A 14,527-nucleotide genomic window follows, 5' to 3' on the forward strand; every position below is an offset into this window, starting at 1 on the left:
CTCCTTGTGCGATTTAGTCCGCTCCTTGCGGATGCTCCATCCAGGTCCCTTCAAACCCGACAATCGTAATAGTGATAACTGATAGGCTAACGTTCTCGCCTCGTTTCATCTCAACAATGATTGATGCGAGGAGTGAGGCAACCGCCGTCGAAAGTGTTCTGTTTTAATTGTGATGAGTGTTGATAACATGTGAGCCATAAGATAGCCAGATCTCAGTCAATGCTTAATTTTAGTTAATGATTTGTGCATAGAACACTCGAGCCAGATATAGAAAATGAAGTCTATAATGGTAATAGACCTAAATTTAGAGATTTGCTAATTTTGACATCAGTTATTTCAGGGTGTGTTTATTCTTCATGCATAAAGCAGATTTATCTGCTTTTTATTTTGCCGTCACTATTATCAAACACAGATAGCCTGTGCTTGCTATTTTTGTATTCCATGTTTTGATTAAGCGAAAATAGAAATAAGCTGACTGCTGAGTACATGTAGTTTACTGGAACCTCATCACTAAAATCTACATATTACCGTACTTAAAATTTCCCGAGCCTCTCAATATTTCATGTTGTAGGCTTCGGGCCATTTTCGGAAGTCTCCCTATACCATATACATGTACATGTATACTGTTAACCGACATATTTTCGCGAAGGTTTTTTTTCTCGCAGATTTCGCGTACAACCTATTCAATTCATGCAGTCCCACTATCTCCCCTGCTCTCTCCTCAGAAATTACGAAACTTTTATCCCCTTCTCCAGATTCCGCTACTACTGGTCATTAGATACAACGGGCAAGTGGCGTGAGACCAAGTACGAGGCAGCAACATACCCTCCGTTTGCCTGTGGCTCCGGTTATGTGGTCAGTGGAGATGTCGTCCAGTGGTTGGCTAAAAATGCTGAATATCTAACTCATTATCAGGTGAGAGAAAGAAACAAGACAATGCTTGTGAAACCTTTGACAAGATAAATAAGCTTTCACTGATAAATCTAAGCAGTTTTACTTTGTACACCGCAAGTAGTTCTTTCAGAAATTTACGAAAAATGTCAATGTTATTATTCTATGGAGTGATTATTTCAGGGTGAAGATGTGTCCATGGGAATCTGGCTTGCAGCTGTCCATCCAGATAAAATTGATGTAAGTTATTGGGTAAATCACATTTCCTAAACTGTTCCTCCAATTTGAATGTAGTATTGACAACTCCAATGCTGACTGCTGGTTTTAAGCCACATGTGAGTGTTAAAACCTCTTCCATAACAAAGAAATGAAAAATTACGTGCTTAGCAGATAATGCATCAATACACTATTGTATGGATTTCATGAGTCTATGGCTCACATACCACATGTAGGTCACCTCATATACGACAAGCCAATAGTAGTGCTGATGTCATCATGAAATATCTACCAGTCATGTAATATTTCCTGTGCTTAGAACATTTAAGACTTATTGAAAGCCGAGCTAAAGAAGTTTTGAAACCTATCGAAAACCAAGTTTAAGAACTTCTGAAACTTATGGAAAACCAATCTGATGAACCTGTCTGTATCCGAGTTAAGCATGGCATGTGTCATGAGCTTTGAAGTTCTGACTGCTCTTTCATTGCAGGATGACCTCTGGTTATGTGAGAAGAAGTGTGGACCAGGCAGCCTCAGTTTGCCAGAGCTTTCTTTTTATGAGTTGAATAGGACTTGGCAGAATAAGATGAAATGTGGAAACCCTTGTGGCTGTGTATGATGACTACATGTAGTTAGAAAATAGGTCATGGGTGTGGACGAGAATGAACACATTATAGGCTTTAAGCCATTGATGAATCAGTTTTTGCCTGTGGTTCAGGCCAGGTGGACAAGAGCTCCACATTAGCTGGACATTAGTCTCGTTATGTACTCCAATACAGTGATTGGAGTTTAGAGAGATGACAGGAAAGACCATCTTGACCCTGAATGTATTGACATTGCTCGGCGGAGGCTACGGAGACAATGCCGCCGGAAGTTCAGTATGGGAAAGACTTGTAGTCTTGCCAATGTCTAATAATCCGAGAAGGTCCTCGGCGCAACCACCCAGGCAAGGATCCCCCGACGGCGAGTTGTCGCCAAAACCGGGGAAACCTGCCGATTTCGACTACCGCCTTGTCTGGGATTTTGATGTAATATATAGCTGTGGTTGTTTCTTTGTGATTGTGTTTTGTAATCTAACTTGCGGTTCGTAATAAATGGATGTTCATTACCATACTATAATAATATTTTTATCTTTATTCTTGTCTGTCATCAATGAACTTCAGCACCAGTCAATGTGAACCCTCTAGCCCCCTTGGTCCGCGGGTACAGGCTCAGACTAACAATGGTTCGGCATTGTACGATGTCACAATCAGACTACAGTGGACCGAAGCCAATATATGGGCCAAATCATTCCATGCTGCATATCACGATGTTACTTTAAAGCAGACACAGGTGAATTTGCGATCCAAGGTGAACCGTGGACAATGTCTCACTCAGGCTGTGGTGGAGCGAATACTGTTGACAGCTTGGTCCCAAACTGTCCTCGGACTTGGCTCCCGTATGGCTGATAGTGACTTTGTCCATGGTTGGCCAACATCTTTGCTCGCAAACTGACCTTAGTGTTCACGCCAGTGAACAGTGGTCTGATCAGTGTGCCTCATGAGAAGAAACATTTGGTAATAGAGCACATCGTCTGCAAAGCAGACCACCGAGAAATGGAGACGCATTTTAGCAGTGACTTGCATGGCATCGTTGCAATGTTTTAACACTTGTGTTAGTGCGCATCAAAGGATTCCTGCCCTGTCAAATCTGGTGTGGAAGTAGAAACTGTCCCTCTGGAGAAAGTCTCTGGCCCTCTTGTATATGTTATAAGGTTCTATACCGGGTCAAGATGTTAACATACAACAACGCATTCGTTTTTAAAGTTAATTTATTTTTGATTAAACAGTAACCAGTACATTGATTTGTCTATTAGAATAGGATAAATGACATACCACATGTATATTGAAACCATATTGCAAACACAATTGCATGCAGAGCATTATTAGTGTAGATAAAAACTTGTTCACGAGTAAAAGAACATTTTAAATGAGGCACAATTTTAGACGGCGGTTGACTGGCGGTTTCATGCAACCTTCCTATCAAAAATTGACCGTAAATGGCTCCACCATTTTTGTAAAAACGACCCCTCAAAGGAAATCCGTGCGATGTCATGGGCATGCTCTCCCATCAGAGGCAAATGGACCAGACTTGAGATTCCAGGTTGAGATTCCCAAACATTATGCATGATTTCTGTATTGCCATGCTGAGGCTCTTTCATATACCAGTACATTTTCATTGGTCAAGTCTGCGTTTCTGTTGGGACACTCAAATACCGCCGTTATCATCAAGATTACACTTCATAAAATACATCGATTCTTAGTAATGTCATTAAAAGTTATGTTTTCCCAATATAGTATACGGTTGGAGGAAATTCACGAAACGGTAAATTCCGTAATGAGTTCAGTTATCGGCTCACTTCCGAAATCGAAAGAATACGTGAAGTAAACTCTCTCTAGTTTTCGTGCAGCTGTAGAACCTCTCTTATGCTAGACGCCGAACTAGAGTCCCTCCTCCTCTATGCAGGTGACTTTAAAATGGCCTATAAGATTTGTTCGACCCTGTGACGAACCTTTCGTCACCTGTTATTCATTTTTGTTGTCTGTTCTTACAAGTAGATACAGGTCTTGATGAACTGAAATATCAGAGATACAAGTTTTATGCATTGCTTCAAAGGTACATGATAACATCCCATATGAAAATAATACTACTGCATCTTTGAATATTTAAAAAACATTTTTTTTAAAGAAGCTAGCTTATTTTTTACACCGTGTATAACTGTAACGACTGTTACAACATGAAATACTCACCAGTTCTTTGTCGAGACCTAACTGGCCGCCTCGCTTCATGGCCTGGATCGTTTCTAGAAATAAGATGAAATAATTTTAAGGCATGTGTCCATAAACAGAACGGTGCATTGAGTACGGTATTTTATCTTCTCACTGTAGATAAATTAGGGTTCTACACGTTTGAGTTTTAATGAACACTAGAAACCCCTTGCTCAATATCTCAATGATTTGAATTACAGATAAAACGAATTTTTGGCTGGCGTCTTTATTTTCGCGGATTTGCAAAAAAACGGGGGTTTCGGAAATTGAAAATTATCAGGTCTGCAGTCATGGGAAGGCCTACCCCCCTGCAGTCAGTCATATCTCTGACGGAAGTCTTACCGAAACAGGTCCGGAGTCGACAGCACAGGAGGATATAGTCATCAAACTCGATCTCGCCATCACTCGAGGCAAATCTCAGAACTGAACAATGCAGGGCTGCGTTGCTCACCGTCAAACCTGTAAGGTAGACAAAACAGATTTAAAGTCGATGATAATTCTGATGATGTAGGTTTGTTAGTTTTCCATCTGGAGATTCGTAGCCTACAACAATTCAATAGATTACACATGATTACTGTTTCCTCCGTTTATGGGGATTCCACGTAACGAGTACTTATGATGACTTCGGTTATAGACCGGGCCAGCCACCGCTTCTTAAGTAGGTCACGGTATTTGTAGTAGTCTGTGGCGTGTTTGGAGCATACGCACGTGTACGGCGTTTTGTGAAAAACGTTGGAAAACTCACCGATATCCCTGAGGGCATTTCGAAGTTCAATTGAGGCAAGTTTCCCGCTTCTGTCCTCGTCATATTTCCGGAACGCCCTCTGCAAGTGAGCAGTAAAGAGACTAAGAAAAAGGTAAGAAACACCTGTCGACATCATCTTTTGATATAGAACTCATCGACAGGCCTTGTCCATTTGGCAGAACCGCAACACCTCCTGCTTCCTCGGGGGAAGACAATGCGGCATTTGGACGATTTCACTGAGCCCAAAATTGCTCTGCTCTTCCACTTTTCACAAAATGATATGTATACTGGTTATCAAACTGGTTTATCAATGGTAAAATACCCTTCAACACAGTATCATATACGACGTTCATGTATAAATGGATGTAGCCAAATACCCATACCTGCCAAAGAGTGATGAGCTCATAAAGGTCCACGAACTCCTCACAGCCCAGCTTTCCGGATTCGTCCACATCCATGAGAGAGACCATACTCCGGCACGTCTCCAGGCTGAACCCGCCAAAGTCAAATTCTGAAAATGCCAAATTTCATATGTATATAATTGTTGCTAAGATTGTGTTTTTTTCTTTCCTGTTTATCCCTGGATTTCGTTTGGTATGTTTTAATTCTGTTTCAATATGTTTTATCCACGTGCATTTTTAAGTACGGGGATAGCATGTATACCGGGTTCAAATTACTGTGCACCTTATGTATAGGTGGGGGAACAAAAAGCTCGAATGGCGAGTTCGTAGAGCCCACATCTGATGAACACCTCTCGCGTATGATACTCGCGCCCCCTATTTTATGGCGAATATTCAGAAGATGCTCCCCTCACAATCATATGCAGCGCGTCGATCAACAATGCGATTCTAAGTTACACGTAGCCTACGTGGTACCTCACCGTTAGTTTCGAAAGTGCACAACCGAATTAATTTAACCCCAAAACCTTCAACAATGTTAGCCTTGAAAATCTGTTAGTTCCGAAAATGAATTAGGCCTACGTTATTGGCTAGGCTACGCAATGCATCAGAAATAAGTAAACTGAAAAACCAAACCAGATTTATGGTTCGATTGCACTCTTATAGACCATCGGTCTCTCAAGCCAAAAAACCGGCTTAACAATCTGTCTTACAGATGGCCGTCTCCAAAGTTTGATGTTATCACTTTTTAAAACGTGCTTTTATAATAGTTAGCAAATATAAACCCTCCCTTTCACTTCTATATGGTCAGATTATATTCCGGCATAAAAAGCATCGTTGCTCTAGATACTTATACCCTTCTTGGCTGCAGGTCCAGCAGCCCGATTGGTTTGTTCTTTCTTTATTCGTTTCATGTAAAAAGACAATGGTTGGGTGAAGAAATGAATACATCTCTGACCCTATAAAAGTGAAATGAACGTAATAACCCTCCGTGTCTCAAAATGTTAACGGAAAATGATTACCACCAATGTATTACTTTACAGGCAATACTTACCATTTGAACCATCTAGAGGGGAAATGAGTTGAAAATCAGCATTATTGAGTCGCGTTTTGAACTGTCGTACACGTGGGTATGACAAAAGCTGCGTCTTTAGCCCGTTTTTCACAAACTTTTGAACGACGAACTTAAAGGCATGTAAATCTAATTTGAAGAGGTCATAAGGGGCCCATCAAACGTGGTCAGTACCATATTATATTTGAGACAGCGAAAGATCATGCCAGTGCGCATCATTACGTTATTTTGGCCCGTACCTCGCAGTTAAGAGTTCAGGCCGAGCTCAACACACGGTCTATGTCTTTAAACAAAGCTGGCTCGCACCCTGGCCTAAATTTCCATTCTTCTTATCATTAGGGAATATCTTGATAACAACGACCCCCCCCCCCCCCGCTCCAACGAAACACTGCATTTATTCATTACAGAACAATAACATTTCAACTTCCTGTGGTTTTCACGCCTTGAGCCGACATCCTCAGGAAAACAAAACAGGGGCAGACCACGGGCAGCCTGAAAAACATCCACTGCGACAAAGGCGAAGTCCGTGGGGTTGAAGTTGGACAACCTGGAGAGAGGAGCCAAGGACAGAAGACAGCGGAGAGGATTTGTGTTTGACCTATATGCCCCAAGGAGTTGTAAAAGCTGTAGCCTATACAATTCCATATTTGATAGGGTACTCAATTTTGTGGCCCACCCGATATGCCTCTTAATCGAGTGCTGACATTACAAGTACGGTAGTGTCATAACCCTTATGATATGGTTTTATACACTTCCGAATAATTGGGCTTCTTTTATAAAAGATGTTAAATTGATAAACTCACGTTTCTTGTAGACAGCATTTAGAAGCGCCATCAGCTCCTTGGCATCCATATCTTCGTCCTCTCCAGCCACCTTCAGGAAGATCCGGTGGAATTCCGCAGCTTGGGCCACCTCTGCGGGAGTCTTATCTTTTTGCTGCGAAAGGAATGAAGTTTTATATGAAAGTAATCTCGGCAACAAGATCAAGCGACAAGCTATTTCGTGGGAATCATTGTCCTGTCCATGGGGAAATCGCCGGCTTACTAGAACTACACTCCGGATGCAGTGAACCGGCCTCGTCCCTCAGCGTATGAGACTGTTTGAATAGGAGGAAACAAATGGACTGCCCGGGAGTCTAACTGGAACAGCCCAGAGCAACTTTCTGCTGGATGGTCTGTCTCATATCCAGCAACAGGTGGTTGGTGACTACAACAACGGGTTTTAATAGCGGGCTGTCGGTTCACCTCTACTTTAGTATAAAAAATGAATGTATCTAGATCTGAGGAGTATTTACGTCAATTTCATGCATTCCGCTTTCCTCGTCCATCGGCCTGGAAAAAGAATAGGAGCAATAACAAATGTGGCTAACACGTACATTTGTTTTGTGACAATCAGCAATGCAACAGACAGTATGATAAACCGGTTTTGCATTGAACACCACGAATATCAAGGAGTCTATTAAAGGCCTCCGCCGTTCGTTTAAAATTTGAAGTTTGTAATTGAATTTGAAAATTTCCAATTGCATGGTAACTGCGCTGCGGCACTATTAAAGTAAGTGCATTTTTTATTTTCTGAGCTGCCAGTAAATACGAACGGAGTGCCCCTTCAATGAGTCTATTAAAGTTCCTCAAGACTGCATGGCGAACTTACACAGAATGGTGTTCCTTCTCCGAGAAGATCCTCAACAGGAAGTTCGCATCTTCATTGGCTTTGAATGTGGAGGGGACAATGACGTAATTTCCGGGTGGGACTTTGAATCGGTTGCAGATGCCACGGGAGTTGATAAAGGAGCTAGACCGTGCGTAGGCTTTGTGTTCCAGGAAGAATCCCTTTGGTAAGGGACTAGGTGGGGTTGTCAAATATTCGTCTGGCACCTGGAAATAATACAACTAGCTGAAGTTCTAAATCCTACTCTGAGAGCTGGAAACAGTGAGGGTAAACAGACGACGCCGTATGCTTATCCATTGATATTACAGTGCCGAAACGATTTCGTAAGAAAAAAATTACATTATTTTCGATTCGCTTTCATCGTGGATATCATACATTAAAGGAGCATGCAAATGACCTATTTTGCAGTTTGGAGGTTTGTTATACCTGGTAAATGGCGAATCCGATTGTTCGCATGCCACCTCCTTCCTGTTTCTTCTTCCTGCGGTCCTTCTGCATTAAGCCAATGATGATAGTGCTTGTGTCCTGATCATCATCTTCGTCGGGGTCCTCGACTTTGATATAAACTTGAGGATTAGCCCAGAAGGTATCTAAATGAGAGGAAATGAGAGTTACGAACTACGATATCCGCTATATAGATACAGACTCGCTTTACGAAAAATAACAGTATCAAGTAGTTTGTAATGTTGGGTTAAAATCAGACTTACGATTTTACATGTCATGTTCGTTCATTGAATCCGACTAGAAGACATTACACGACATTAGGGTGAAAACTGACATCATGAATCTTCCAATGATATTAAAAGATTCTGGTCCTATGTAGAACGCTCTTTAGAAACGACTACGTGTAGATCGTTCTTCAATTCACTGTTGTGACATGTTAAACGTGGCGTCACAATAGTGTCAATGTGAACTCGACCCAACAAAAGATGTAACAAAACTGCAAATCACAAACCTGGGAAGTTACGGCAACCACCAGCAGTGACATTCGCCCATGAGTGAGACTCCTCGTGGGCCTCCCATCTAATCTTCTTTCCCTTTGGGTCGTCATTTTTTGCCGAGTCGGGACCCAGAGCGCACAGCTCCACCTTTTGGAAGTATTTGATGAAATCTTGGTAGCACATCCTAAAATATAGAATTGGTATCTCAATACATGCATTCTCAGTGAAAAGTACGGGACCTTATACCAGGAAAAGCAGGGAGGAGTAATTCGCAATCAGGCAAGGACAACCAGCAGGCCGACCTAGCTGTTTCATTGTATTCCGACCAAATTCTTTAGCGATATATACATGTACGTTTTATATCAAATAAGTCCTTTAAAGAGTGAAATAAAATGGCTATTTTTATGTAAACTATGGAAAACAACCTATGTGTGGGTTCTATGCACCAATATGTGCTTTAAATGTCCGCTCTAATTGCTTATCCAAGTACTTTTGTCACATGGTGCCGCTGAGTGGAGATCTTGCCCAGCGTCTCAAAAACGAAATTAAGAAGTCTTAAGCGTCCACTGGCGAGGCAATGAGCTCCTCTGCGTGCTGAGGTTGAACTCGTATGACACTTACCAGAATTCACCATCGTCGTCGTAACTTATTCCAATGCTCTTCTTCTCCTCTTCAGGCATCATCTTCCATTCTTTAGAGCTGGGAAAATAAGAGAGAAACATGTAATTCAAAGCCTGAGAGAAATGGTAAGTTACCCTCAAAACACTGTCGTTACACAGACCGAGACCTTCAGGACGAAATGTACTTCTCTGTCATCCAAGGATTTGTAAGGATACATGCCGGTCTATCGAAAGCAATGACCGCAGATCTTTGCACCATCATTGAATATTTCATTGTGTATTCATTGTGAAGTCCGTTGCTTTAGATTGACGAATTGAGTCGCATGTCTTATCGAAACCAACGGCCGTATGTCTTTGCATATACATGTACATGTATCTTTTTTCCCCGGACATGATATCATGAATTCTCGGCCTGCACTCTAAATCAACAACAAATTCAAAGCAGTGAAACACTTACTCATCTCCCCATGCACCTTCCCACTCACGTTCGTTACCCCACGGGTTGCGGATTCGAACCAGTTCAACCTGCTGGCCATTCCTCAAAGTTGCCTAAAAGAGAAACAGCCGTAAATAAATTACATTTAATATGATTAAATATGATATCAAATAACATAAAGTTTATCATTAGAGTGAATAGAAATAATATTGATGCAAAATAAACTATTGATAATTCTGGCATTTTGCTCAGAGCGAGTCCAAATTTCAAACATCCCGGTGTTTAGCTCAACTGACGATCAGCTATGCTTCGTATACCTGTACGTGTTCAAAAGTACTTTATTTGGCCTTCCAGGGTGTTCTAAAAAGGTAACCAAGATGGGCGAGCACTCCATGCGGTAATTAAGTCCATACTCACCTTAACCACGTTAGTAATACTGTAAGCATGGCCCATAACCAGTCCCATGTCTCCTTTGGCTTCAACTTCACCGGGCTGAAAAAGCAAGGTATAGAAAACATTGTTTGGGAATAAAAGACAATTCTGGGTGCCGAAACGGTTTTTGTTTTGTTCAGTCAGGGCCTTTTTCTCAAATGAGCCGCTAAAGTCGCTGAATGATTTTACAGGCCTTCGTCCTACATTACCTTAGCATTTATACTGCATCCCATCAAGGATCGCCTATCGTTTGCTCTCTTCATAATGTTGAACAAGTCGGGCTGGGCTTTTCCACCTTTAATGTTGATGACTTCGGTTACGCCCCCTGTGAAATCCTCCATCGCCTCGCTGGTCTGACCTCCTTTCAGGTTCTCATAGCTACCGTTCAATCTGAGGAATGGATAGATGCAAACAATAAGTCGTAGGTCACTTTTGTTAGTTTAAAGAGACATCTTGGCCTTGAATTTAGGTGGCCAGGAGATTAATGTGCCAACTCGCCACTTTGTGCAGCCACATGCAGCGTCTCACCAATGTTATCTCTAATAACGATTTTCGCTAGTGATATAGAAGTACCACTGTAATCGAAATCTATGTCAGATTTACCCCATTTTCGTTTCCAAAATGACAAATGCAAATGGCCCAAACATGGTAATCGGAAATGGCATTATTGTGAAGAGAATTGCCGATAAAGATTAAATTTCAAAACCTATATTGTAAAATCTTGAAACATTATACATTTTTGTACTCACTTGGCATATGCTTTCTCCAATAGTGCGGACCAGAATTCGTTGTGCTGGTCAGAATGCATGAAAATGAGGTCCATTGGTCTGTCCTGTTTCCCTGTGTACCTTATGGGTAGCCTGTCGTCGACCAAGACGTCCTTCCATTCTCCGTACTGCCAGAAGCTAAACTTGATGCAACCGGTGCTGAAGTCCTGTTCGGGTGAGATGACCTTCTGAAGAAGCTCGTCGTGGAGGGAGAGGGAGGCTACGGCGGCCAACAGCCAGCAGTCGCCTGGAGAAGAATGGAAGGGAGGGATGTAGTTTTTATCATGAATGACCATCCCAGAGCCCCAAAGTGCCTGATACTATCCTTAAGCCCCAAAGTGCCTCCTGAGGATAGGGGATCAGTGGTTCCTCTCGCCGTCACCGCCTTGAAACAGTTGTGGTAGAGGAGAGCGAGAGATCAGTGAACCCCAGACTTCGGGTTGGAAACATGAAAAGACGTTAGAGTGAAAAAAAAGTCATCGTAATTCTTATGTGTATCCGTTCTAGTGGAAATGAAAGCGTTATACATGTATGTGACAAGACGAACTCTATGTATGCGGAGCCAGGGCCATAAAACTGACTTACCGAGAGCTCCCTGCATGACATCAAAACGGCTACCACCGCCAACAAACAACTGAGGATCTGAACAGATTTCCTGGCAAAGTAAAATGAGAAGATGGTCATTTTACAATTATTACTGAGAGGTGTTTGTTGCAAGAATATATGAAACAAATAATCGATGGAAAAGAGGTTAGAAATTTTTTTACGATCCTCGTTGTGGTTGTATTTTACGAATTAAACACATTTTGATGGCCCACTGTTCAACTCAAATTAAACGATCTAATGCTCGCCCATTCAAAAGAAGATACGCTGTTTTCGAAATGACTCCCATCCATTGCTTGATCCATGCAGATAACCGAAGCCAGTGCAAGGACCCAGACTTTGAAAGGGGAACCCCGCTGTCTTTCAGACACGCACGGTGCATGCAGGCGCTTCCATGATTTTTACAACTTGAGGACGACGAAGAGCCGTATTTATAGTTTATTTTTACCTACCGAGGGTCGCTTCCAATGTGGCGACTGTGGCATCTGGATCGATGGGAAAATTGACTTATCGTCTGCTGGAAACTCGGGGTCCTCCCAGAGTTGGCCACTTGCCCGGCAAGCAGCAACGATGTCATCATAGTTCTGTTTGCCACTGTAACCTCGGGTTGGAGGCGCAACCTCAACTCTAGCCCTGGTAGAAGCCTTGGGCTTGCTCCTTTTAAGAGAAATTACACAATGAAAACGGAAGATTTAAATATGAAACTGTTTTTCAAGACATCAGGGTCTGGTTGTTAGAAAGCATGTTAGCTCATAACATCATGTTGACTTGTTGTTACATGTACATGTACATGTATTGGTCTCAATAGCCAATGATCTGCTTCATAGTTAATTGGTAACAGAATACATGACAAATACAAATTTTGTAATGTAACAACGTTATTCGACCCATTACTGTAATCGTTAAACGGTGACAAACTAGGCCTACAATCTACTGTAGGGCCTACATACACACATGGTGAAACAAAATTATTGGACTTGCACCTTCATAGCATGCATTTTTTTCAATATAGGCCTATGCACGAACTAGTGGTTGGGGTGGAAATACATGTACAGCTGTTCAGTAATTCTAATTACAATACATGTACATCATCGGCACTATTCGTGCTTGTGTCAGGAAGATTTATCACAAGTCAAAGAAACCACCAATCTTACCCCCTTGTTCTTGCCGATAACCCATTTAAAATTCTCAAGGCCGTGCAAGATTAGCATCTAATGTGTTTTGTGCTTTGATGGCTTAGAATAAGACAAAGGGCCTTGCTAGCTACGGTTGATGATCAAGTCAAGGACACTCCCTAGTTGACATTACTTTAAACTGGACGCTTGACGTATTATTCAACAAACAAACCATTGGCCTATACAATTAGAGAAATACATGTACATACACGCACATATATTTCCTCATAAAAGAATGAAATATTTCACAGATTAAAGTAAAATGTGATATCATTATAATGTTATTGTTGAGGAATTTTGTCGGCCGAAAAAAAGTGACTGACATTGAAATATGCCTGTTCTTATGTGTAATACGGCAATAGAAGATTTTTAACCCGTACTTTCCTCAAAACTATGAAAATAATTTGACGACCCTTTAAAGATAAGGTCGCGGCAACCTCTCTCAGAACTGACGAAGCCTATTTTGAAGGTCGTCGAAGTTGGCAAAGTCAGGCAAAGACGAGTCCAACGCCGCCTTATTTTTTACTACGGATAATAATAATGTACTTCTATTCACAGTTTATACCTTATATATTCATATACTCCATTGTCTTATCTAACGTTACAACATTATGATAAGCAATAGCACACCAAAGGTATTTGGACACACAATGCCATTCAGGGTGAAGGACAACACGGGAAACGCCCCGTGTTGACACCTGCCCGATAGGCCTATGTACAAGACCGTGCACACTGATGTCCCGAACATTTTTAACACCAAAACATAGATGTGTTTTTGGACAAAGTCCCTTAAGTAAAAATTGCTAAAGCTCTCTCCCACCACCACAAAATGTAAATGTAAACTCCGCTCACCTCTTAAACAAATTTCCAAAACCCATTTTGAGATTAAGTTAGAAAAGAGATAGAACTACATGTATCAGTGTCCTCCTAAACTTGGAAATAGACCAACCCTGTTCCTGGCTGGCTGTGTTGGTTGTGCAGAGACGTGCACAGGGACACCACTTATCTGGCCTTAAGGGACCGCACAATTCACGGTAACGTAATGCCAACACACCAAGCTGTGGATCGTTATTCAACCGTAAAGCCATTGTGCGTGCGTGTGGCGATAGCAGTTGTGACGAATATCTCACCTTGATTATTAATATCCTAAGATCATCAGTAACCATTGCCATGGTTACTCAATCAGAACTACGTGTACTTATAAACAACTTTTGCCTCGTTTACCCTGGGTGAAGCAGCCACTGCGTTGTAATTAGACACATTGTGCCGGGCTGTCATCTAGAATTCGCCGCAGCACAGTTTTTACACCGTTGGTGAAGGTAGTATCAGCCACGGACTTCTTTAGACTTAACAACCTCTGGAATCACCAACCTTTTCAAAATAGTTGTGTGGGGGGGGGGGGGGGGGGAAGGCAATGCGTGGACAAATAATGGACGCTTATCATATCATTAATCATCTTGAGTTAACCTTCCTTGGATCAAGGAAGTTTAAAAACCTCCTTGCGTGGATCCATAGAATATTTCTCTTGACGCGATCGCCTCCTTCTCCATCAACGTTCCCTTCTTTTTACTCAATTGTGAGATTTAGACATTCCGCAGCTGAGTTGAAGAGAAAAGGGCGACGCTGGGGTCCTGAAAATCGGAGAGTTTGTATGTGTCAAATTGACAAACTCTTGTCTGTTACTCACACTCTCTGAAGACTTTTTCAAAATATTCTCTCACGGGCAGTATATTAACACGGCCCCGTATTGTGTCAA

The 14,527-nt window shown here is 41.9% G+C and overlaps 2 protein-coding genes across 2 annotated transcripts; one reads left to right on the forward strand and one right to left on the reverse strand.

Moving 5' to 3' along the window:
* The first annotated feature begins 687 nt into the window (after positions 1–687).
* LOC135485104 (UDP-GalNAc:beta-1,3-N-acetylgalactosaminyltransferase 2-like) lies at positions 688–2,184 on the forward strand. The gene is made up of 3 exons (XM_064766845.1): positions 688–915; positions 1,075–1,131; positions 1,598–2,184. Exons 1-3 carry the CDS (start codon positions 691–693, stop codon positions 1,724–1,726), a joined length of 411 nt encoding a protein of 136 aa, XP_064622915.1. The 5' UTR covers positions 688–690; the 3' UTR covers positions 1,727–2,184.
* A 726-nt stretch (positions 2,185–2,910) lies between these two features.
* Positions 2,911–13,725, reverse strand: LOC135485404 (calpain-A-like). Its single transcript, XM_064767396.1, has 18 exons — positions 13,624–13,725; positions 12,049–12,253; positions 11,579–11,648; positions 10,976–11,240; positions 10,436–10,616; positions 10,212–10,286; positions 9,816–9,907; positions 9,360–9,437; positions 8,753–8,922; positions 8,224–8,387; positions 7,780–8,003; positions 7,424–7,460; positions 6,933–7,065; positions 5,043–5,170; positions 4,660–4,738; positions 4,257–4,373; positions 3,897–3,949; positions 2,911–3,721 (listed from the first exon to the last, which is right to left on the reverse strand). The coding sequence occupies exons 1-18, from the start codon at positions 13,647–13,649 to the stop codon at positions 3,695–3,697; spliced, it is 2,124 nt and encodes a 707-aa protein (XP_064623466.1). The 5' UTR covers positions 13,650–13,725; the 3' UTR covers positions 2,911–3,694.
* Positions 13,726–14,527: the final 802 nt, after the last annotated feature.

This window comes from Lineus longissimus, chromosome 3 (assembly GCF_910592395.1).
Source record: "Lineus longissimus chromosome 3, tnLinLong1.2, whole genome shotgun sequence".
Classification (NCBI taxonomy): Eukaryota; Metazoa; Nemertea; class Pilidiophora; order Heteronemertea; family Lineidae; genus Lineus; species Lineus longissimus.